Source organism: Ochotona curzoniae, unplaced genomic scaffold (genome assembly GCF_017591425.1).
Source record: "Ochotona curzoniae isolate NIBS_2020 unplaced genomic scaffold, NIBS_Ocur_1.0 contig_2692, whole genome shotgun sequence".
In the NCBI taxonomy this organism is placed as follows: Eukaryota; Metazoa; Chordata; class Mammalia; order Lagomorpha; family Ochotonidae; genus Ochotona; species Ochotona curzoniae.
Window position 1 is genome coordinate 16240791 of NW_024465556.1, and position 24784 is coordinate 16265574.

The window sequence follows — 24784 nt, forward strand, 5'->3', positions numbered from 1 at the left end:
TTCTTCCGGGTATCCCACGCGGGTGCAGGGTCCCAAGGCTTTGGGCCTTCCTTGACTGCTTTCCCAGGCCACAAGCAGGGAGCCAGATGGGAAGTAGAGCTGCCAGGATTAGAACTGGTGCCCATATGGGATCCCGGCGCGTTCAAAGCGAGGACTTTAGCCGCTAGGCCATGCTGCTGGGCCCAAGAAAACATTTTTTTTTTTTATGAGACTGTCTTGCATTAGGGAATAGGCAACTAGGAACAGAAAGTGAGATCAAAGAGCAGGAACAGGACTGACCACTTAGGGTCCTGCAGACCAGAATGGGGACTGAGAGTTGATTCAGCTGGCACTGGGGAGGCAGTGATCTGTGTTGGGTTGTTAGGAGGTCATCTTTGTGGGCTGCAGAAGGGGCAGGACAGGGCTGGCAGCCTGGCTGAGGAGCCGTCTTGGTGGCCAGCACAGAGATCTGGCATGTCCACAGTGCCCACCTTTTCCCACCTATGTCTGTCCAGTGGTTCACCTTTCCTGGCCACTCCCTGTTTTCCAGACACCCACGCTTCTCCTTTGATGGCACCTGCTTGCTGCTGGAAGGTCAGCAGGCCTCACCCACTCTTGCTGCCCAAATAGCCCTTCTATGTCGTCCTCAGAATACCCAGCACCAGGCTGTCTCCTGGCCTGGCTCTGAGCTTTTCTTCCAGCATGCACCACCTGAAAGGCCAGGAAAGGCGAAACTCTGAGCACCCTGGGGGTTGGGGGAGAGGGCCTGGTCACCGTGCAGGGAGCTAGGCATGGCTTGGCAGTGTGCAGTAGCCACAAGCGTCACACTGGCCAGCATGGTGGGCCCCTATCCACGGACCCCAAGCACATAGGGCTGGCCTCTATCCAAGGCTCTCACCTAGTCCTCAGTAATTAAAAAAAAAAAAAGAGTTGTGCATCACCCACCCGTTATGGACAGCCCACAATGTGGGAGTCTGGTGCTGAGCGGGTGCTGAATTGAAGAGCAAAGATCACTTTGCATTCTGGCCTGGGTGCAGGTGGTCTCTGCTCTATGCCAGGGCCATACTGGGAGCTTCCCCTGCCAGGAAACAGCTTACTCTCCAACTGGCACCCAGGATCTCCAGCTCACAAAGCATGCTGTCTGTCCCAGCATGATCCTGGGCTCCCCCTACTCCTCTTGGGCCACTTGAGCACCAAGCTGGGAGCCAGGGTACAGTGAGGACCCCATTGTGCCAGGACCCCACTGAGGCCCTATTGGTCCAGGCCATGCAGGAAGTAAGAAGCAGGCCCTGTCCTGAACTCTCCCCTGTGACTGGTATGCCCCCAAAAGTTGGTCAGCGGCTCTGGAAGGATTGTGGTTGCTTAACTTTGTCTTCCCTGGCTTAGAAGGCCAAACTGCCTGGCTCCATCCTGGCTCTTGCTGGCTCAGCTAGAGCCTGGCCCTGGGGTGCCGGGGACTGGGAGTGACTTGGGGGCTTTTTGTTAATTGATCATCCTCTGAACACCCCCTGTGTATGGGCACTGAGCCAGGAGGTCCAGCTGGAGGGATGTAGGCATGCAGGAGGCCATTCTGCCAAGAAGTAAATGGTCAGTGCTCCCACCCATCTCATACCAGCCCAGGATCCCTGGTTCTCATCAGAAAAGCCAGGGAAAATTCACTGACAAAGTTGATTTTTTTTAAAGATTTATTTATTTATTTTATTGGAAAGGCAGATCAGATTTTCTGAAAGATCTTCCATCTGCTGGTTTACTCCACAAGTGACCACAATGGCTAGAGCTGAGTTGATCTGAAACCAGAAGCCAGGAGCTTTTTCCAGGCCTCCCACGTGGATGCATGGTCCCAAGGCATTGGGCCGTCCCCAACTGCTTTCCCAGGCCACAAGCAGGGAGCTGGATGGGAAGTAGGGTAACAGGGACATGAACCAGCAGCCATATGGGATCCAGGCGCTTGCAAGACAAGGGTTTAGATACTGATCCATTGTGCCAGGCCCCAAACGTGAACTCTTAAACCTTGGAGAAGAGCAGAAACTGACACAGCACCCTCATGTACTGGTTGCCACTGTGTTATATGCACTCCCTGCAGACATTGTTGGCAATGCCTGGTCTTTCATCTCCTTGAAGGTGGGGACTGTAGACAGACTCAGTAGTGCTGAGTATCTGACACAGCAGACACTGGCTTCGAAACCAGCATCCTCGGGGCAGACACCTGGGGCAGTGACTGAGTCCTCACTTGCCTGAGTTCCAACTCCTCCACTTCCAGTCTCTGCTTCCTGCCAGTGCTCACTCTGAGAGGTGACAGGTGGCGGTTCAGGCACTTGGATCCTTTCTGTCCCTGTGGGAGAGCTGGATCAAATTCCTGGTTCCTGGCCTTGTCATGGCTCAGGCCTGACATTTGGGAAATGAGCCAGCAAATTGGACATCTCTCCTCATCAATGTATTTCTCAAATAAAATGAAAAACAAATGTGAACTGCATCTTAGGTGAGGTTGAAGAATCATTTATTTTGTTTAGTGTGGTAACATTATAGGGGACTGCTTGGTTGTATTTTTAAAAGTCTTTATGAGAAATGCACATTTAAAAATTTTTTAAATTTATTTTATTTGAAGGTCAGAGTTAGAGAGGAGAGAAAAAAAGAGAGTAGGAGACCTTCCATTCCCCAATTCACTCCCCAAATGGCCTCAACAATGAGTTGGGTTAGCCCAAAACCATGAACCAAGAGCTTCTTCCGGGTCTCCCAGATGGGTAAAGGGGCCCAAACACTTGGGCCATCCTCCACTGCTTTCCCAGATCATCAGGATGGAGCTGGATAGGAAGTGGAACAGCTGGGTCTCAAATCAGCACCCATATGGGATGTCAGCTCCATAGGTAGAGGCTTAACCTGATATACCTTTCCCCTTAAATTTTTTTGAAATGTTTACTTATTTGACATTCAGAGAAAGTAGAAACAGAACAAGAGCTTTTATCCACTGGCTCACCCTCTAAATCCTCATGGCAGCCAGGGCCAGGCCAAACCAGGAGCCAGAAATTCAATCTGGGTCTCCCTTTAAGTGACAGGGACCCAAGGACTTGAGCTGTTGCCTGCTGCCTTCTAGGGTGAGCCTAACCAGGAACCTGGACTTGGAAGCAGAACCAGGGTGCAAACCCAGATACTTCAATATGGGATGCAGGCATCCCAAGCAGGATCTTGACTGAATGTCTGTCCCTGGAGATCGCATGTTTAAAGCAATTAGAACATTTTCTGCCAAGCTGATGAAAAGCTTGGTGTGTATGTGTGTGGGTGGGGTGATGATGAAGTGAGACACACAAAAGTTGTTGATGACAGTGGAATCTGGGTGATGGGTGCATCCCAAAGCACTTCATGCAGTCCCTGGACAACTAAGAAAGTACTGAGCAGGTACTGTGAACTTTTACCTGGTGGGATTCTGTTGGGCTCTTATCTCTGTATTTGTATGCATATAAATTTTTCCAAGACAATGGGCTTTTTAAAGATGTGTTCCCCAAAGATTGTGGTGGCAAGCAGCTCCTCATCTGCCCTGGGACTGAGGGCAGCACCCAACCTCAAGGCTGACTTGGCAGCAACTGGTTTGCTAGCATCTCTGCAGAGACTTAACGTGGATGGAGGGTGGCAGAGGCGGGCGAGTCCCTCCCTGTCTCCCAGCTCTCCAGCAGTAGAAGGAAAAGGATGCATCTGATGGGTTCTTGGCACTGTCACCTCTCCATCTTTGATGCTGGACATGTCCCATGGAGGCCAGCTGCAGGAGTGGCTCCTTTATATCATAGCCTCTTCATGGGCTTTCCCTAGCCAGCTGCTTCTGCTGACAGTCTTTGAAGGAGGTTCTGTGGCCAGGTGAGGTGGACAGACATTCTCCACAGCCATCTTTGTCCTGGTTCATCTCTGTGCTTGTTAGCACACTCAAAGGCTCTGACAAGTCCTTCAGTAAAGAAACCTGTTTGACATTTCCCAGATTTACTTGAGCACAGAACTTTTTTGTAAATCTATTATATATTTATTTCATAGGCAGAGTGTTAGAGATAGAGACAGACAGACAGACAGAGAGGTACAAAGAAAGAGAGATCTTCCTTTCACTGGTTCATTCCCCAAATGGACATGATAGCTGGGGCAAGACCAGGCCAAAGCCAGAACTCCATCCAAGTCCCCCCCACAGGTGGCAGGGACCCAAGTGCTTGGGCTATCATCAGCTGCTTTTCCAGGCACATTGGCAGGGGGCTGGATTGAAAATGAAGCAGCCAAGACTTGAGCCAACACTGCAGGAGCAGATGCCAGTGCCTCAGGTAGCAGGTTAATTCACTGTGCTATAACCCCAGCCCCTCACGACACTTTTCTAAAGGATCTTTCTGTTTTCAGATTGGGGGTTCCTGCGCACAATACAAGTCTATCTCTTCTAGTGAGCATACTGAGCCTGGCTTATTTCTGGTAGAACTGCCTGTTTTTGATGTCCCTAAACTGTTGGGTATGTTTGCCCTAAACTCTGTCTGCAGCTTTCCCCTCACCAGCCCTTCCCTGACCACAACCATCTGCAGTGATGTTCTGCTCTGAGTCACCAACCAGACCCTAGGAAACACCCCAACCAAGAAGCCGGGCCTGGCATAATTCAGTCTTCCTGATGGAATCTTCTAGAAGCAGTGTCTCCAGGGAGGGATAGAAGAGGCCAAGGCGTCCTGCTCCGGTTTGAGCTGCTGTTGTCCACCAAATGTCTAAGCAACATTGTGTGCTATGTGCTGTGTGCTGAGCCACTGCCACAGAGAAGCCTCCTTCGTGGCACAGGAAGGCCTGGCTGCCCAGAGATGGTGAGCTAGCACCCCAGGTCCCTAGCTGTCCTGTGTTCTGGGCAGATCTCTGTCTCCTATTCAGGCTGAGAGGGGGCCCTCAAGGTCAGTGGCCAGGGTGGCTCCCGCCAGTGGGCGGCTGGATTCTATGAAGATAACTGTGCTAGAGGCTGGCTCCCTGAACCTCGTCCGACCGCATCTATTTCAGGGCCGCAGAGCCCTGACGGAGCACAATTTGATTCATAAATTACTCAGCTGAAGGTGTGCATGCCGCGCTGTCCTTCCCAAGATTTGAAAGTCATTCCCTTCAGAACTGGCCACACTTGGGGCACACACATGAGCCGACTGCAGGCCTGCCTGGACCAAGACCAGCACCTGTGAGCATGGGGTTGGCAGCCCCGAGAAGCTCTACTCCATATGGGCTGCACTCTCCCTGTAACGCAGGCAGTCCATCCCCTTCTCCACCTGCTTGGCAAGTGAGCACAACAGACCTCGGGGGTTGGCGGGCAGTCATGGTCCAAAGCCGCGTCACTCACCAGCTGTGGCAGAGGAAGGATTCAAACTCAGTGGCTTCTGATGCCAAGGCTTCTTGCACATGACCACAAGGACAGCCAGATAATGACCTGAACAGGTGGCATTTAGAGCAGGAAGCACCGAGCAAACTTCAGCACATACCCCAGCCCCTGCTCCCACAACCCCGCCCAGCCCCACTATACTACCGTCTTTCCTGGCTTATGTCATATACCTAGACCCAGTGCTTTATGATTCTGTATGCCCCTGGCTCACCATCCTTGCTATGCATCTGGACTCAGCTGAGCCCTTGGCAGTGGGTGCACTTCAGGTCCCTGAGTTCAGGGAACCTCCCAATTGCCCTGTGAGCAGGGACTCTCACCCCAAAGGAGGGAGTTGGGGTTCAGAGAAATCCACAAACCCCAAGGCACAAAGCCAGGACCTGAGCTTTGCAGCCAAACCTGTCTGAAGCCCTCAGTGGGCTGCTTTGTCCTCTCCCAGCATAGGTATGAGGAGGGGACAGTTGTGCCCTGAGCATTGCCCACCCCACCTCCCCTGTGCCAGGTACAGAGACCCAGGGGAGACCCAGGGGTGGTGGTGGTGGTGTGTCTCCAGTACCCACATTCCTGGAGCTCTGTGTCCCAGACTTGCCTTTGCTGTGTCCTATTGCAAGATCAGCACCAGGTGCCAGAGGAGGGGTGACGGCACGGCCAGGATGATGGACAGCACTCCACCCTACCCTGCGTTTTCCTCTCCTTGGGCAACTGATCGCTGTCCTCTTTGTTTTCTTAAGTGTCTCCCCCCCTTCCTCCTCTCCTTGCCTCCGCCTCCGGGACAAGGCCTTTCAGATCATCAAATATCAAATGCTGCTTATGTGAGCCCTGAGATGGCTTTATCGGGGTCATAAATCTTCCTACGCCCTGACCTCTCGGGAGTGCCAAGCCTCCCTGAGTTATGTGGGCCAGCAGCACAGGCAGCCCTCCCAACAGCATGGTGCCCCCAGCTCCCCGCCTGAGCCCAAGGAAGACCCCAGCTGAGGGTGGGTGGTAGGCTTCTGGGCCCACCTGCCGCAGGCCCAGAAGGGAAGCAGGTGCCTGGCAAATGAGAGGGGGAGGGCAGCGGGATCCATAGTCACAATTCCACGCTCCCCAGGAGGCTCATCCCATGACCCATCTCGGGACCCTGGGAAGCCCCAGTCCCACACAGAGGAGACCAGGCCCCTGATAATCAGGAGCATCCCTGAGACCCAGACAACCCAGGTTCTAATCCCAGTATGGTCACTAAGCCGTGATGCATCCTTGGATGTGTCATTTCTCCTGCCTGGGCCTCAGGTTCCTCATCTGCTCCCCAAGGTGACAGTGCAATCCCAGGAGTCTGGGGACAGCATGCAGGAGCAAACGACCAAAGCGTTTTGTCAGCAGACAGAAACCAGGTTGCAGGAGGGGCTCAGCCTGCGGGCTCTGGGGCAGATTCCCCAGCTCTGCTGCACACTCACAGTGCAGCTCAGTGAAAAATCACTTCCCTTCTCAATGCCTTGGTATCCTGCCCTATAAAATGGGGAGAGCAGTAACTCTGGGGGTGACAATGATGATGCTACCTCCACAGACACAGTGGCCATAGAGAGCAACAGATTAGTTGGGGGTGGGGGGGAAGGATGTGCTCAGAATCTTGCCTGGTGCACAATGAGGACACAGCAAACCCTGACCTTGGGCACTGCTCATTCGCCTAGCACTTGCGCTTGTCACTTGCGGGGCTCCTGTTTCCAGCACCCCCTGCAGGCACTCCTCAGCACTGCCAAACCAGAGTCCCGCTGCTGACGTCACCCTACAGGCTCTCCTGATCCTGCCCCCTACTGCACCTGCAGCCTGCCACTCAGGCTGGCCCCCAGGGCAGCAAATCCCACTCCTCTCTCTAGCCTTCTCCAAAGGCTGCCAAGGCCCCAGTGGGAATCTTCCGGGACTCAGTGAGTTGCCCACAGTAGGGCTGGCCCCTGTGGGACACAGGCTGATTTGTTTGCTGGCCTAGACTGGATCCTGCTTAGGGGCAGGGACCTCACCTCTTCAATGCCTTCCCTCTTCTCTGGCCAGCTTAGCAGTGAGCCAGGCAGCAAAGGTACCTGCCTAGTAGGGAGGGAGAGAGGGCAGGGAGTGGATACAGTGTATATGTAGAGCAGAGCGTAGAGCATAGAGCATGGTCAGTAACAGTGATCACCCAGGTAGAAGAAGAGGCTCTTGTTAATCTGAGGACCTGCACCCCACGCTGCTTAGAGCACATAGTCGGTCATCATGTGCTGGAGATCTCATTGTGAGCAGGACTACATATGGTGCAGTGTGCATCATTGCATATAGCTCAGCTGCACCCATCACACTCATAGTACCATGAGAGATTGCCACTCATCAATTACAGGTGCTTGGGGATGATTTTTAAAGGAACTTATATTGGAACAGCCAAGGATAGGCCAGGAAGAAGCTGGGAGCCTGGAATCCAACCTGGGACTCCCATGTTGGTGGCAGAGACCCAAGTGCTTGAGCCATTACTGCTGCCTCCCAGGGTGAACGGTGTCAGGAGTCAGGAGCAGAACTGGCACATCACATGTGCCAGGAGTCCTTGCTCTAACTGGTGTCCTAGCCACTCTGCCTAACACCACTTTTCTTTATTTATTTTTAAAACAAATTCCACTGAGTAAGAAGTAAAAAGCTGAAATGACTTTGGAATAGTGGCTCTTAGCCAGGGCTGACTTGGCCCCCTGGGAGTTCTGGGTGGGTTGTGCCTGGCGGAAAGAGCACCTCTCTGTGTGGGGGGAGGAGGCCGAAGGGCTGCTGACCCCCAGCCCCAGCCCTGGGCCCATGACAGTGCCTGCTGAAAGGGAGACCCTGCTTGCCACATCAGCCACACCAAGGCTGAGAAACCCTCTTGTGGCCACCCCACTCGGGCAAAATCTGCTTAATGCCTTGCTAGCTTTTCTTTCCTTTCTCTGCATTTTATTTTTAAGCCAGAAAAGTGTGTCTTAAGGTGCTATGCCATTTTGTGATGCGTTCTTGTTTAACCCATCTGTCTTTTCAAGTCCTAAGCTTCCTGAGCTGTTCAGCAGCTGCTGTGTTCCACGTTGGCACTGATCTACCCAGTTCCCTCCCATGGGGCACTTAGGTTGTCTCCTTTCCCTCACTGAACCACAGGTGGTGGCAGCTACAGGCACCTTCGCGAATATTTCCCTTTGCAAAAAAATGTTCTCAGCTGGAAAGGAAAAATTTCTCTGGAAATGTGAACAGATTCTGGCTCCAGATATGGTCTCCAGTGAGGATGTCTCCCTGGTCGCATGGAAGCATCCCCAGAGGACCAGAGGCCACCCTCCTGAGGTGCCCCACCTTGCCCAGAGCACCTGCTGTGTGAGGGCGAGAGGCAGGCTCCACTCTCCATGGTCCTTAGTGTAATGGGCTTGACTGCCTTGGCCACTCGGGTTAATGTCTCATAAATTAGAGCCAGTTATTAGCAAATTAAGCTGAGTGGGACTTGTAGTCTTATTAGAAGAGGTAATCATTTGTTGGTTTAAGTGAGACTGATGAAAACTGCCACTGTTGGGTGAAGTGTCTGGAAGGTGAGCAGGCTGCAGGGCACACCTCCTGGATGGCCCTGAAAGGCTGACTTCCCCTGACCGACATGATGGCTCTGCTCACACCGGTGTGTGGCTCCGGCTGTCCCCGAGGACCTGGTCACCCAGCTACTGCTGCTCACTAGCTGGTGTTCCCCCTCAGCCTCCAGCACGGATGGCAGTATCGTGTGATGTGGTGAATCACACAGTGTCATTCTTTACTGCAGCCTTTGAGACTAGCCTTGGTGTGACCCCAGACATGTCTGCTTTTGGCCTGCCCATTGGTCCACAACAGTGTTCACTGACAGCCTACTGTGGGTCAGCTGGGCCCTTGCGGGGCAGACTCCTCTCCCTGGGGCTCACATTCCCGTAGGGACAGCCAACCATAGGAGACACATTAACTGATGAACAGAGAAGGGAGGACAGTGGAGTGTGAGGAGGGTGAAAGTGGGAACGGGACAGAGGGTAGGGTCAGACCCCTCTGCTGTGTGACATTTGAGCAGGAACCTGAAGCAGATGAACCCAGGGGAGGGCAGCAGGGAAGGGAGCAGGCTGGGCACCCCCTATCAACCTGCGAGGGGCTTTATGAGGAGTAAGTGAACACTCTGCCCCCTCCCCAGGGTTGAAAGCCAAGACAGCCCTCCCGTCTGGTTACCATATGCTAGTCTCATCAGCCCAGCCCAGATGCCACCTAGGTTGCGAGCCCCTTTTGTCAGCAGGCAGCTAAGTTAACAATTTTTAATTCATAAGATACCTTGCCCAAAGCCCATACCTGACTCACAGTTTTCATTATGTGGCGATAAAATTCTATCCCTGGTGGGATGAAAGAGCTCCATTGGGCAGGGTGGGATGTAGGTTGCCCCAGTGCCCCAGGTAGCCTGGGACAGGGTAGGAGGAAAACCCCAGAGACCTGTGGGTAGGACAGGAACACTTCAGCACTGAGGGAGCTGCTTCACCCCTAGCCTCCCCCTCACTGCCTGTATGACGGAGAGCCTGTCATTCTCCACTTCTCTTGTCTTAATTTACCCATCTGTAAAGTGGGGGTGGCTGCACCTGTCACCACCCTGTCTCATGGGGTTTGTGAAGTTCTGCACAGAGACTGGACCCTGTTGGCTGCTGTGGGGAGGCCCCTGCCAGCTCAGGACAAGATGGACCAGCATGGGGATTCACCTGACCTCATCTTGCCAAGTCAAAAGACGGCTAGAGCAGAAAAGGCTAAAGCAGAAAAAGAAGACAGGAAGCCAACACATCTGCCTGCTGTTCCCAGGCACCCCTGCAAGTGCTCTCTGTGGGTGCTCACACCCCACCCTCCTCTTGCGGCCCGCAAATGGGAGCTGTGGCCACACTTCCCAGAGAAATCTAAGTGCCTGCAGATGGTCCCACCACCTTTGTTGGCACCTAGGTCGTGCTCAGTGGGCGGTCTGCGCTCGGGTGTCGCTGGCATCGACCCCACCCGCAGACCATGAGTTAGAGACCGTAGGAGGGAGGCAGGTGTGCTTGCCCATTCTGCTCACCTCCCCTGCACCTGGGTGGGCCGGGGACTACATCAGAGGCCGGGTGAAGCATCGGGCTCCATGGTCATCCGGTCCAGCCTCCTGCCCCCACTCAGGGACTGGCATTTGGAGGGAGCAGTGCCTCACCCCAGAAGATTGCAAGCGGCTCATAAGCCTTGGCTTTTTGGTTGTTTCGTCTCTCCCAGAGCCCCGCCCGGGGTGGCTTAGGTGTGCCGCCACCTCGTGTGTGCCGGATGATCACTTCTGGTTGCTAAAGGAGGAAGCAAGGCTTCCAGCCATCCAACAAAGTCACACAAGGGTACTAGAAGGAGTTCATGCAAAGTGGAATTTAAAGATTCATTCTTTTGGGTACAAAAAAAATGAAATCCATGTATATCTGGGGGCTCCTAAAGTCATGGAAAATGTGTGTGTCAGGGAGGAATTCTGAACACATTACAGAAACCCCTGGGGCCGGCACTGGAGGTGGGTGTGCGGGGCGGCCCTGATCCTCAAGGCCAAGCTGGGGGCTGGGTGTGAGGGCCAGGATGCCGCAACCCAGGCAGCTGGCTTGGGAGCTCCAAATGCGGCAGCAGAGGCTGTGGCTGTGAGCCTCCTGAGTCCCCTGCAGCAGGCGACGCTGGGTTCTCAGGGCATTAATGCCCAGGTCCAGCCTTGGGTTCTCCTGTCTGGACGGCCAGAGCAGAGGCTGGTGCAGTGGCCACTCAGAGCAAGCAGGACCATTGGAAGGCATCAGCTGCATTCCCACAAAACTGCCAGCTGCTTGCTAGGCACTTTTTAACCCTGGATGTCACTGCTGGTGACTTGACAAGGGGACAAGATGCAGAGTAATGAGATTTGGCAGCAAGAGCAGATCAGGAGCACCAGCCTTAGGACTGGGAGGTGACAGGATGGACCTGTGCTCCTCTGGCCCCCACAGCCCGGAAGAAAGCCTTATGCAAGTCTGACCCCGTATCCCCACCCGTACCCAAGCAGCTCCTCACCTTTTCTCTGTACCTTGGTCCCCATGAATTGCTTGAAGCCCTCTGCTTGACTCTGCTGCGCCCTCTAGTGGCCACTCCACTGACTTCTCCCAAACACCCCAGCAGCACCTGCGCCCCCATCCCACTGCCATACCCACCCTTCCTTTAGGTCCTGTTTTCCAAAGGAAGGTTTGCCTCAAAAGATCCAATCAGTGGCCCCTGTCAGATCCCTGCCCTCTGGAGCCCTATACCTTGTCTGACCACTCTGACCCCTCTCACCGCCACTTACTATCCTGCACCAAGCCCCTGGCCCCTGCTGCTTTCCCTCCCGCCTGTGATCACAGATAGCCTGGAAAGGAGGACCATGTCCCTTTACTGCCTCCTACATACCCCTGTTGTACTAGGCCCGTTGCGGCACAGTGAATTAAGCCTTCCCCTGGGACAGTACATTCCATATCAAAGGTTAGGTTCCAGTCTTGACTCCACTTCCAAATCCAGCTCCATGCTAATGCACCTCCATCCATGTGAGAGACCCAGAGGAATCCTGGTTCCTTGCTTAAGCCAGGGTCAGCCAGAGCTGTTGCGGCCATTTGTTTGGGGAGTGAACCAGCAGATGGAGGATCTCTCCCTCTCTCTCTGTTTTTTTTTTTTTTCCTCTCTCTACACCCCCTTCTGCATTACAAATAAAAATAAGTCTTCACAAATAGATGAAAATAAATACTCTTGTTCCTCTTTGAATGACCACAGCTCTGCACAGAGCCCAGCCTTACTTGGGCCCCTTGGCACCCTTGGCTCTTGTGTCCGGCCCTGTCGGCTCCTTTGTTCCCGCTGCAGGCCACCCCACCTGTTCCCTGAAAGATGTCGCTACATGGACATTATTCTGCTGTGTAAAACTCTATCGTGGAGGGATTTATCTAGAACTCTCCAGAATGCATTTTTTTTCTCCTCAGATGTCCTCTTTGTGTTTTGCTTTTGACACACAATTTTATGTGAGACACAGCATGTGTCTGTTGGGTGGTGATAGAGTTGGAGCATTTAGCATATCCGTAACCTCAGTCATTTCTTTGTGATGTGGATGGGGTCTGTTCTTCCAGCTGTTTGCGCGTGTACAGTGCAGGGTTGTTGGTGTTGTCCCCCTCTCGTGTCACTGTGACATCTGATTGGCTGTCCCCAGCCTCTGGCAGTCACTTGCCTGCTCTCCACTTCTGTGACAGCAGCCTTCTTAGGAGAGAGAGCACACGGCCTTGTCTGCCCGTGTCTGGCTTATTCCACGTCGCGTGGTACCCGCGTTCATCCATGTGTCACATATGCTGGGACTCCGCTTCTTTGCAGCTGGCTGTGTCCTGCTTTGCGTTTGTAGCCTGTCTGCCTGCTCGGCCCATCAGACAAGGGACACCGGGCCCATGGCATATTACTGTGACGTGGGCATGCAGACAGCTCATCCACACCCTTGTGTCACCCCCTCAGATACATGAGGCAGTCTTCAGAAAGTTTGTGGGAAATGGATGTTAGGAAAAGACTATGTATGGATTTCAGATTTTTTTTTCTTGCACCACAGTGAATTATCTTTTGATTCTATCTTCCATGAGCTGTTTAGAGTTTCCTTGTCTGTGCAGCACCTGGTCCTCACTTGGATTTCCTCTGAGCCTGTAGACTGGTTTTCACGATGACTGCTCACATCTCACAGGGTCCCCTCCACATCCTCGCAGCACCTTGGTTCTAACAGGTGTGCCATCCTGGGTCATTGTGTGCTTGTGGAATCGATCAGCCTGTGTCTCCGTCATGATCTGAGCTGCTGGACATTGTCCTCAGGTCCCTGTTATAACCCAGGAAATGGAAATGTACACCGTGAAGACTCCCAAAAGCAGCTTCCTGGACACCTCACTCTGCTGGATGAAACTCTCCTCCTTGCCTTGTAGTGTTTCCACCTTGTGTAGCCTAGCACAAAGTTGGGCCAAGACTGGGGACAGGTGTGTAAGGGCAGATGCCTGAGGGAAAAAAAGGAGATATCACTCCAAGTCCCAGCCTGTCCCCCATGGATCCGGTGACCTTGACCAGTTCTTTATCTTCTCTGTGCTGGCCTCCTCCCACAGAGAGATGGTGATTGTGCGGAATAAATCATGTCAGTGTCTGCTTGCACGTGGCAGGTGAGCAGTAGGCAGCAGCTACAACTTCTTAATACGTAGGGAAAGAAGACCTGTGACGGCTCTTCTCTCCTCTTCCCTGTTTGCATAGCCCTGATTCATATCTTTCTGAACTTCTCTTGCAAAAATCTGCAGAGCTCTCTGATTCCTGCTGCCGGGGTGGGGGCAGAAGGCAGGGCTCCCTGCCCCCACTGTCTTCTCTGGGATGCTTCCAGTCCCTACTTCCTAGAGCCCACAGGGCACCAATGCTGCCCCTTTCCTCACCCTGGTAGTCATTCCCTGCCAGGTGCTACCTACACACACACACACACACACACACACACACACAAAGCATCTTGAGTAGGAGAACACCTGTCCTATGACATGGCACAGCAGTGAGATCTGAACAGGTGAAAAGCATCACTGGTCACCTCCCCCCAGTTCCCAAGGCCCTCCTGGGACCTGGGTAAAGAATGTCATGGGCATATCAGTTTCAAGGAAAGCAGGTGAGCGTGTGTGTGTGTGTGTGTGTGTGTGTGTGGCTGCCAAGCCTACAACCCTCTGGAGAGGGATGAGATGGGAGATGGGGATGGAGGCGAGGTGGAGCAGGTGGTGGCTTATGGGGGGACAAGTAGGGGTGGAGGGTGGGGAGGTCAGAGCCTGGCACCTTGCACATAGAGTGGGTCCTCAGTATGAGCTTCAAAGGTGAAGTGAGAGGCCCAGTCAGTCTCTCATGTAAGTCCCTGCTCAGGCCACTGGGCTCATCTCCTACCCCTTCTTGAGCCCATTAGGTTCCCAGTGAGTGCTGGCATTGTCATGATGATGACGAGAGCATCAGGTGGTACCTCCCACAGGGCCTTGTCAGCTCCCTAGATTGAATCCTTCCAGGCTGTGGATCCTAGGAGTTTGTGGCTTCTGCTTGGCTAGGGAACATTGTGTGTGTGGGGATGGGGAGGGTTCCCCAGTTTGAGTGCGCACCAAGAGGGGCAGGTGAGCCTGCAGACTTGTGGGAGGAGGTGCCTCAGTGGGGGAAGGGCTGGTGACTGGGCTAGGGTGGGCAGTGTGCCTGTGATTGGGGCATGTGAGTAGAGACACAGCTGAGGGCATTGTAGCTGGTTACCCTACTCTCCAAACCCAAAATGGAAGCATGTACTTCACCAAGGTGTCGCCTCCTGGTTGGTGAAGAATTCATAGGAGAAATCTCATCAAAAAACAAAATATAGTCACATCCACTTAAATGTCTGTAGGTTCCTCTGCTGGGAAGATAGACGGGATGATGAGATGCTGGATGTGGGGGTAGGAGGCTGAGCCCATGCCTGCGTGTGGTGGTTGCAGAGGCATTGCTCAGATAAAGGCAGCCTCCCTGGAGGAGGAGAGGCTGACTCTGGGCTGAAAGAACAGGAGGTGAAGGCAAGAGAGGAGGCAGGAAGGAGCATGGTGGCACAGGGTGCCTGGCAAGGATGGGGTGAGGTGCCTGGTGAGAATGGGGTGCCTGTGGTGATAGCGGAGGGGGCACCAGAGGCCACAGTTGAGGGCAGGCTGGCTTGTTTGTCCTTTCTGTGGTTCTTTAAATGTGGGCTTTGATGTCGAGTCACTACATAGAATACTTATTTTCTAAATTGGAAAATGTTTTAGCGTATGGATCAGAACAGAAAACTTTATGTCACTACCACAAATAGATAATTAGAAGAGTATAAGAGAATGTGACCATAAATGTTAAAACAAGAGCAGCAGAATGTGGCGACTGTCTCCTTGCCGGGGACCACTGCAGGAGAGGCCCTGAGCTGTTGGCTCCCCTCTGTGGAGAAGGGGAATAAGCAGGGGCTGGCATGTGGTGCTGCAGGCTAAGCCTCCACTTGTGATGCTGGCATCCCACATCAGAGCACTGGTCCAAGTCCTGCCGCTCTGCTGCTGATCCAGCCTCCTGCTGATGCACCTGACAGGTAGCAGTAGACGGCCCAGTACTTGGGCTTCTGCCACCCGTGTGGGAAGCCTGGATGAAGGATGGAGTTGTTGGCTTGTGGCTTGGGTCTGGCCCAGCCCTGGCTGTGACACTGTTTGGGGAGTGAACAAGTGTGTCTCTCACATAACACATTAGCCCCAAACCAAGACCTTCTCCATGGCTTGGGAGCGATTATAAAGGGCATGGCATTCTTGCTGTGTGATTTAGTGTCCCCTCCCTGTGGACTTCTGTGTATTCCAGTGCTCTTTCCATTGTTGTTGAATTTGAACCAGTAGTTAAACCTTTCATGTTCAAAGACATGTGCTGGTCACAGCTCCACATCCACCTACCCTGAGCTCACCACATCTGAAATACTCCTCTCTCTTGCAGGGAATACCAACAGCATCTTTGCCCTGGATTACATCAGTGGAGCACTGACTTTGAATGGCCTGCTGGACCGGGAGAACCCCCTGTACAGCCATGGCTTCATCCTGACTGTGAAGGTAAGGACTGATGCTGGCTCCAGCAGTGCCTAGGGGCGGGGGAGGTCAGTGCTGCTAAAGCTGCTCTTGCACTTGCCCTGGCTCCAGAGCTCAGTCCCAAGACTGTCAGGAAGAGACAGACTGCCATGAGGTGCAGGACTGCTGGCTGCCTCAAGGCCATTAGCAACAACCACACAGGATCAGAACTTTTGTCTCCCCCTAAAACATGAAGAACTCACAGCAAGTGTCCAACTTGCCGTCCCTCTGCTGTCCCCTCATCCCAATCCCTCCCCTCATCCCAAGCCCTCCACTTCAGCCACCTGGAGCCATCCTTAAGGTAATCCCATTTCCAGGACTTCATTCTGTTTCTAAGACCCATTACTTTCCCAGGCTAGGAAACCCAGCAGATGGGGAGGGGAGCTCCTGGCAGTCCCATCCCACAAGGTGTGGGGAGCCAGAGGCCCCACCCACCCTTTGCAGCCACCTGCCACTCATGGATGATTTTAACTAAAATCAATGACTTGCTGAGCCATTCCCTAGGAAACACATTTAGGGGCATGGATCCTGCCTGGACGTCAGCCATCGATTTGGAGGAGGGGGCAGCTCAGAAACTGAAGTGAGAGGACCTAGGTGGGTGCTCCTTCGCTGGCTTGGGCAGGATAGGGTAGCCTAGACCTGCCCTCACTGAATCCCTGGAATCCCCCACCTCCCCACCAGGCCAGTGGCAGTGATGACTGTGTTATCAGCTGCCCATTGGCTCCTTTTCACCTGCTGTTCAGATGTGAACACCTGGTGTTCAGTCATGCTTAGAGTGTCCCTCCCACTCAGCCCCAAGGCCAGGAGTCTCTCAGCCCTCTCCTACTGCTGAGACGAGGCAATCAGCTCTGAAGACCAATGACTACCCCCTTGCCCAGCACTGCCACCAGCCCACCATCCATCCCTGGGCTCCATGTTCCTGGGTTTGGAAATGACCTTGGCTGTGAATCTGCTGCCATGTCCCAGACATAGAGCTCTGACTTCAAAGGCTACTTCCAGGCCCAGGCCTCTGGTCCACATCCTAGGTACCCAGATACCAGCATCAATCCATCTACTCCTGAGGCCCGCTCAGTTCCTTCTGGTGCCTGGCATCATGTTTGGTCCTCACATGATGCTCAGTTAGGTCTTGAGTAACCACTGGCACAGAAATTCTTGCTCTGAGTCTCAAAAACTGTCATTGAGTCCCTACACCTGCCTTATGCTCCCTGCCCATCACATCTCCTAAGCCATTCTAGAATTTCACTACACCTGCTCTGGCTGGTTGTCATTGTACACGTTTCTTAGCCCCTTTGAGCCTCAGTCTCTTTGTCAGTAACATGGGGTAACAATGATGGAGACTTCCTCCTGGGGTCGAGGTGAGAATGAGTGGGAAGCCAACACTGAGAAAGTCCCCAGGAAGCAGTAGTCACCTGCAGGGCAACTGTCCTCTGTCTGCAGGGCACGGAGCTGAATGATGACCGCACCCCATCTGATGCCACTGTCACCACGACCTTCAACATTCTGGTCATTGACATCAATGACAACGCACCCGAATTCAACAGCTCTGAGTATAGTGTGGCCATCACCGAGCTGGCACAGGTGGGCTTTGCCCTCCCACTCTTCATCCAGGTGGTGGACAAGGATGAGGTGAGTCTCTGGCACCTATGGTTCTTCCAGGCCCGCTGTCTGGGATGGGCACCCATGGGAAATGTCTCTGGGCTTCCAGGACCCCAGTTGGATCATGGGTACAAGCATCGCTGCGTTCTGCCCTGTTGTATTCCTAGGAGCATGCGGTGTGGGTTCCCTTCAGTGCCCCCAAGTGTAATTATTGTTTAGAAGCTGTGTGTAGCATTGTGGAGTTCAGCTCATCTGTGTGGTAAAAGTCTGTGCATTAACAGCATGGAAGGGTGAGAAAGAGCCCCCTCCTGCCTTCCCACACCCGCCAAGCCATCTCATGGCCTCTCTGGGCCCAAGGCTCCCCTGTGCAGGATGACCTCAGTGGCAAGCCGAGTCCTACTTTGTGGGTCCCAGTGAAGGTGATGAAAGCTTCCAATCCACCTGTAACACCTTGTCCCAAGTGGTCTTCCCTGCCCCAGTTCCAGAGCTGGAGAGGGCAGGAGAGGTGAGGCACCTCTCCCTTCCCTGTCCATGAGCTCTGCAATAGCCACTCCTGGAGTGGGACATATTCCTGCCCCTTCCAGACCTCCCTGGCTCCCTCCCCATCACCCTTGACCCCACCACTGCCGCTACTGCAGTCATTAGCAGGACTCCCATGTAACCCCGCTGCGCCCAGCCTGGGCAGCTATAGGAGTTCCATCAGCTTTCCCAGCCTGAGATGCTTCTTCTCTGTTATTCCCCCATGTGGGCCTGGCTCTAGGCTGGGCTTCTGGTAGCTGTGCACCATGCCAGCCAGAGACCCACCTTCCCCATCCTTATTTCCTGTCGACTTCTCACAACTGGACATGGTTCCCCACAGCCTCAAGCTAAATGAGCAGCAGGTTCCTCTCTGTGTGTGTACATGCTTGACTCCACTTCTTGCTGGCATCCCTTGCCTAAGTCTTGGATGACACAGGGATGCCCAAAACACCTGCTCTGTGCTGTGAGTGGGGTATCAGCCATGGTCCTTGTCCCAGGGGGTCAACAGCATGCTTAGGCCAGTACAGCACAGACATTTTAAAGCTACACAGAAACAGAGACCTTGTACTTTGCTTTTTATTTGCAAGCGGGGCAGAGTTGGGGGTTTAGAGAGTCAGACTTAGAGAGCTCTCATCCTCTGCTTCGCTCCCCAGATGCCCACAATGACCAGGGCTGGGCCAGGCCAACATAGGGAGCTGGCAGCTCAATGTAGGTCTGCCACATGGGTGGGAGGGACCCAAGTACTGGGCCATCATCTGTTGCCTCCTAAGGTGCTGTTATGAGGAAACCAGGAGGAAGAGCCTGAGCTGCGACTGAAACCCAAGATATGGGACTTGGGTATTGCAAAAGGGGCTCAGCTATGCAACCAGACTCTGGGACTTCCTTTGAAAATGTGGGAGCTCTTGAAGATGGAGAAACACCAGGATCCCCTAAGTGCCAGTACCCCATTACATGTGAGTTTGTGAGGCAGAAAGGCACATTCTTTAGGAAAATCATAGCACCCTAGGGGAAGGGAGAGAAACACAGCCAAGGATGGCATTGCAAGGGCGAGTTCTGTGGGCAGTGCCAGGGAGGGGCAGGCAAGAAGGGGACCACAGGGCCTGGGAGGATCGAGAAGGGCTTTGTGGCAAGAGAGGTAAAGGACCAGGTTTTGGTACACACAGCACAAGCAGGCAGGCCAGGCAGAGGTCTTCAGCTGGGTCCAGGGCAGATACCTCCTGAGGAGCCCATGGGAGCAGGCTGTGGCATGTGAACACACTGCGGAGTTTGTGACCTGGGCTGATGGGCTGGACATGGAGCTTGGAGACCTTGAATGCCAAGCCAGGGAACTTGGACTTGATCTCAGGGCAACCCAGGAAGGAGGCAGCTTGTGCAAGAAAGCTGAGGGGTGCCTAGTCTAGCTGCTAGTGACCGAACAGCACCCTGCCCAACCCACCACCACCTGTGTGCCCACCACCTCCAGGGACCGCTCACTGCACACCCTGGCTGCTGTCCCCCAGGGCATACGCTGGGGTCTCTGACAGTAGATGGCCAATCTTTTCTCCCCACGGCCCCCTCTGCCAGGGTGCAGTGACACACAGATAGAGCTCTGATCAGGAAAGCATCCCAGGGGCCCTGGCCATGCCCTACTAAGGCCATCTGAGCCATCTTCCAGCCCCCTGGGTGGATGGAGTCTGCCCTCAAACTGCCTCCCTGAAGCCCTGGCCTCACCCTCAGTAGGAGGGAGGGTGTCGCTCTGTGTGCTGGCCCTGCTGTGCCATCCAGAGATTCAGAACCACCCAGAAATGAGTTCCCAAAGCCTAGTGCTGGTGTTGCAGGAGGCCCAGGGTACCATGCATGGAGTATTCCAGCCACTGCACAGGCCCCAGGCACTTGGAAACTGCTGAGTGCCCAGAACCTAGGACAAGCCAGCAATTTTCAAAGGAAACCAAGCAACCATTATAAAGCAGATGTTTGGGGACTTGTTTGTTTGTTTTTGAATTGTCATTTCTTGCAGTTCTCTTTTCGTGGGGAGAATATGCCTGTTAGGGTTTGTGTCTGGGTCAGAGGTGATTAGATATATTCAGCTTAGTAGAAAAATGTGTCCACAGAGCATGTGGGAAGGCAGCCATCAGGCCAGCAGGGGCCAGGGAAGCCTGACCCCTGTGTCGCAGACAGCTCCTGAAATCCCCGTGCCTTTGACTCCCCGGGGGTCAGTGTGATGCTCTCCCTGCTGTCTGCTTCAATCCTCCCCAAGTCTGCATATGCCCCCCCTACACACAATGTGGCTCAGGGCTCCTCCTGCTGCTAGAAATGAGTGGGGGATCCTCCAGGAGTAAGCACTAACTCCATGACTGCATGAGGAAGCTGGGGGCTCCTTCTAGATGGAGTCCATCTGAGCCTGTGTGGGTAGAATGACTCCAGAAGCCCTGCAGGGCAGGCAGAAGGCCCTGATGGGAAACAGGTTGGACAGGAGGAAGCAGCTGAACCTCAAGGTTGCAGTTGGGATTTGGTGTGTATGTACTGCTTGTAACTCATGCTGCCTGGGCAGCGGTCACTGCCATTCCCACCCACCTCATGATCCTCTCCAGTCTCTCCTCTCCAGGGCTGCAATGTCCAGGGCTGAGACAGGCTGAGAAACTATGAGTGTTTTTAGGTCACCCACGTGAGCAGCAGGGGCCTCAGCACTTGGGCTGTCTTCCACTGCTTTCCCAGGGACCTAGATGGGAAATGGAGCAGCTGGAACTTGAACCAACACCCATATGGAATTGTATGCAGCAGCTTAATCCACTGCACCACAGAGTGGGCCCCTAAATCGTGTCTTAAGGAGCGTGCTCATTACTGAGTTGATGGTGGACTGTGGCAACTAGAGTGCAAGGTCTCCACATAGGCAACTGCCCTAGTCCTTCAAACACCTGCTCTGAGAACAGGTGTGTCTGAATCTGTCAGGAGGCTTTCCCACCATGGCCTCCTAAGGGGCTTGCCAGAGGCCCAGGACCCCTGGAAGCCCTGCAAGGCCAGCAGGGACCGCCTTCAGAACCCGCTGCCATCTCAGTGATGGGGGCTTTTCACAACTCAGCTCAGAGTTGTGAAGTGAGAACCTCCTGCAGGTGTCCACAACATGTGGTAGGAGGAGCATTGGCTGTCAGATCTACTTCCCTCTCCTGCAGATTCCAGCCAACCCGGTCCCTGCTGAGTGCCTCCAGAAAAACCACAGTTGGACCCGTCAGTCTTTCTAATTGAGCCTAGAATCAGAGCTTGGCAGGGGAGTAGGGAAGCAGGGGACCCTGGAAGCCTGTCCCCTACTCCCTGGGGCAGATAGGACAGGACACTCTGTGACCTTCAACTCCATCTCCCGTCCTGTCCAGCCTATCCAGGCCTCCGTGTGCTTGGTACCACCTGGAGATGGTAAGGACAGGCGAGGATAAGAGAGACAGCCAGAGGGTTTAAAAATATAGATGAGGGCTTTGAAGGCAGACTGCTCGAGTTCATATCTGGCTACATCGTTTTCAATGTGTGTGACCTCAGGGGACTTATTTATCCTCAGATTCTCTTTTCTCTTTTGTAAAGGAGGGACATTGGTGTCCCCTGCCTCTCACAGTGTGGTGAGGATCGACCATGGCCATGATCAGGCCAGCCCTGGACACATGGTTAACTTTGTTCTTTGCAAAGAGGAAGATGGTACAGAGAGGTTAAGGGGCCTGCCTTCAGTTACACAGCCAGTGGATCCCAGCCGTTGGCGTTGAACATTACATCCTGGGCATCTGGCCTGTGCCATAAGGCTCCCTGTTGGAGGACACAGCTTCCCCTTCTCTCCCATCTCATCCCTCCACACCCAGCTGACTCTAACTTCCCAACTGTTGAGGAAGTGAGCTTAAGCAATAGCCTGGCATGCGTGGGCACATATGGAAGGGCTGCTGAAAACTGGAATTGGTGACTCAGCTTGGACCACTCCAAAGAACTAAGAGGGCTCTGTCCATGGGGCAGGAGGCATGTCCCCTCTGGGGTACCTTGGGGTACAGGTTTGAGAATTCAATGGCAAAGTTTGGGGTTCGCTGGATGACACCCATGGATATGGATGGCACCGTGTGGTGGCTCCATCAACCTCCAGTGGAAAGGGGTGGGTGGTGGCCTGCGCCACAGAGGTGACTGGGGACACATCTGGCAAAAGCTCGTTCCTGTTCCAGGCAGATGACACGATTCATTTGTTTGAGGGGCTTGGGAAAAAAGAACGAACAGAATTACCCACCTCCCTAAGGAGAAGACACCGCCAAATAAATAAATAAAAGAAAGCAAAGAGCGGAGAGAAGCAGCTTCATCCATAGCGCCTAGTTCATTTGTGTGAGATGGGTGAGGAGGGGGCCGTGGGAGACTGGCCCTACTCTGCTGCCTGTCTCTGTCTTTGTTTTTATCCATCACCCTCATTTCCCATTCCACATGTGTCCCAAGCCTGTCAGGGAGCCACAGCTAGCAACCTTGCATTTATTGGAATCCGTTTGCACATTTGTTCCTATTAGTCGGTTTGTCCGGACTGTGCTCACTCCAGCCCCTCCTTGCTGGTTGGGCAGAGGCACGTTCCACGCTGCCACTCTCCTGGGGCTCCCTGCCAGGACCCTGGATGGAGAGGCGGGGGCCTCCTGGTTTGCACTGAGAGCTCAGCCCTTTCAGCTCTGTCTGTAGGAATGAACCACAGCAATGTGTACTGTGGTGATGACTCTGACCCTCAGAAATTGCCCATCTTTTCATGCTGCATTTATGGGTGCCCCAGGAACCTCAGGGCCCCGCATGCAGTTCTACGACCTTGAAATTACAGTGTGCCTCAGACCTGCTAAAGCTCATTGTTGAACATGTCCCAGAAGCACCTGTGCAACTTTAACGTCTTTTCAAAATACTCTGATAATTGTGTTCCAAAGTAATTAGCTGGCGTTGTAACCCTTGTATTTCATTTTATGCAATTAGCAGGCCTATTCTGAGAAGGAGGGACCGTAACTATACCACGCTGTCTGAGAGGTCTGAGCACAAAAAGCTGACAGCTCTTTCCCTAACCCCATCCCTGCTGTCTGTGGCCAGCATACCCCCAACCCCTCAGCTCCCACTCCCTCAGTTTTTGCTTTGAAGCTAACCTTAGAATTGGCACCCTGAACCCCAAGAGGCATGTCCAGCTGAGTATCTGTTTTCCACCTCTGTCTCTTCCAGGCCACTATTCATCCAAGCACCAATAATGCAAATGCATCCCTGGCACCAATTCAACCAAAGATAGCCTTGCCACCTACAGGGCAGTCACAGTTGCCCCACCTTCTAATGTAATCAGAGTTGAACCTCTATTCCCATGTTCCTAAACAGAATTACAACCCAAACTCTAGAAGCAATGAAACATGCTAGAAGCAATGAAAAAAGGTGGGAGATCAAGGGTGGGCTGGGTGCCAGTGTCCCATTGAGGCAGGAGGAAGGTTGACATACTCTGAATATAGAGATGTCCCAGAATGGGACCCTCCTTACCAGTCCCTAAGGAAGACAGCTGGGATCTGATTGGAAATTGCCCACCACTCACTGACTTCTCCCAGGGAACAAAAAAAAGAAGGGTGGAATGCATCCTGCACTTGGCACCTGTCACTCAGCAGTGACCTCAGTAGTGAAGTGAATCCAAGAGAGGATAGAGGGTGACAGCTTTTGTCCAAGGAGCAACCAAGGCAAGGTTTATGGGGAGTGGAGGTCAACATGCCATGTACCATGCCCTGGGAGGAATGGAGAGGGAGACACAGAAAGTTCTGTTGGCCACTGGCTCACTCCCTACATGCCCATGGCCCTCTGAGACACTGACCCTTTGGCAGAATTGGACACCCAAACCCAGATCAGCTTGCACACAGCACCTGGGCTTCCCGGGGTCTGCAGAGCATCTCTTGGCATCTTTGCTCCCCCACCTTCCACCCTAGCAGCTAGCAGGGGTCCACTTGTCAAGGCCCGTGCCCAGAATTCCAGCCTGGCCACACACCCCCATGCGCACCAGGAAACTTCACTGCTGATTGCAAAGCAGAGCCACCCTGGAAGGGAACTGGGTGGGGGAGCAGGACAGCCCTGGACCCACGTGATTTTTCCATTAACTTCTCCCTGGTTGCCTTGTATAGCTCCTCAGATGGCGCCAATGATTGCTGGGATTTTTCTGTCCCCGGCTGTGCCCCATGGTGTGATTCCTCCCGGCCAGCTAAGCTCCAGCTCTCTGGGGACCAGAGGGTGTCCTCGAGATGACTCAGGCGCCTCCTAATTTAGTCTCATCCGCAAATCTAATTAGCATGCTCTTTACCCACGCACGCACACCCAGCCTGGCAGGGCTGGAACACAGGGCCACTTGGCAGCCAGCCCTCACCCTTTCTGCCCTTTCAGCCATGGGAACATGGCTGCCACCAACCCAGCCTTTGGGCTTCATCTTTCTTGTTGGACCTGGGGTGGGAGGCTGCTCCTCTTTTGTCCACCTCCAGGAGTGTCTCTACCCAGCCCTACTCTATGTGTTCACAGGGCTGGGGATGGTGGGAAGTCATGAGAAATATTTCACCCTGGAAGCCACACTTGTCTGGAACCGTGGCTGTTCTTCCCAACACCCACTTGGAGTTAGAAGCTGAGCCAGCAAACCTTGCTCTCTGCACCTCCACTTGCCCCAGGTGCCACTTGCCTGCACCACCTTGGGGCCCCTTCCCTGTGGACAACAGACAGCCCAGCTTCACCCCAACATGTTCTCATCCTCCCCGACTCCCTGGGTGGAGTCTCTTGTTTA

The 24784-nt window shown here is 53.6% G+C and overlaps 1 protein-coding gene across 2 annotated transcripts in view; it reads left to right on the forward strand.

The window, feature by feature from the left end:
- The window catches only part of CDH23 (cadherin related 23), a 307817-nt gene that overhangs the window by 137490 nt on the left and 145543 nt on the right, over positions 1-24784 (forward strand). For both annotated transcript variants that reach the window (XM_040975899.1, XM_040975900.1), the window contains exons 9-10: positions 15794-15906; positions 17359-17547. In XM_040975899.1, the coding sequence (XP_040831833.1) occupies positions 15794-15906; positions 17359-17547 (302 nt within the window). The remainder of the gene's footprint in view (positions 1-15793; positions 15907-17358; positions 17548-24784) is intronic.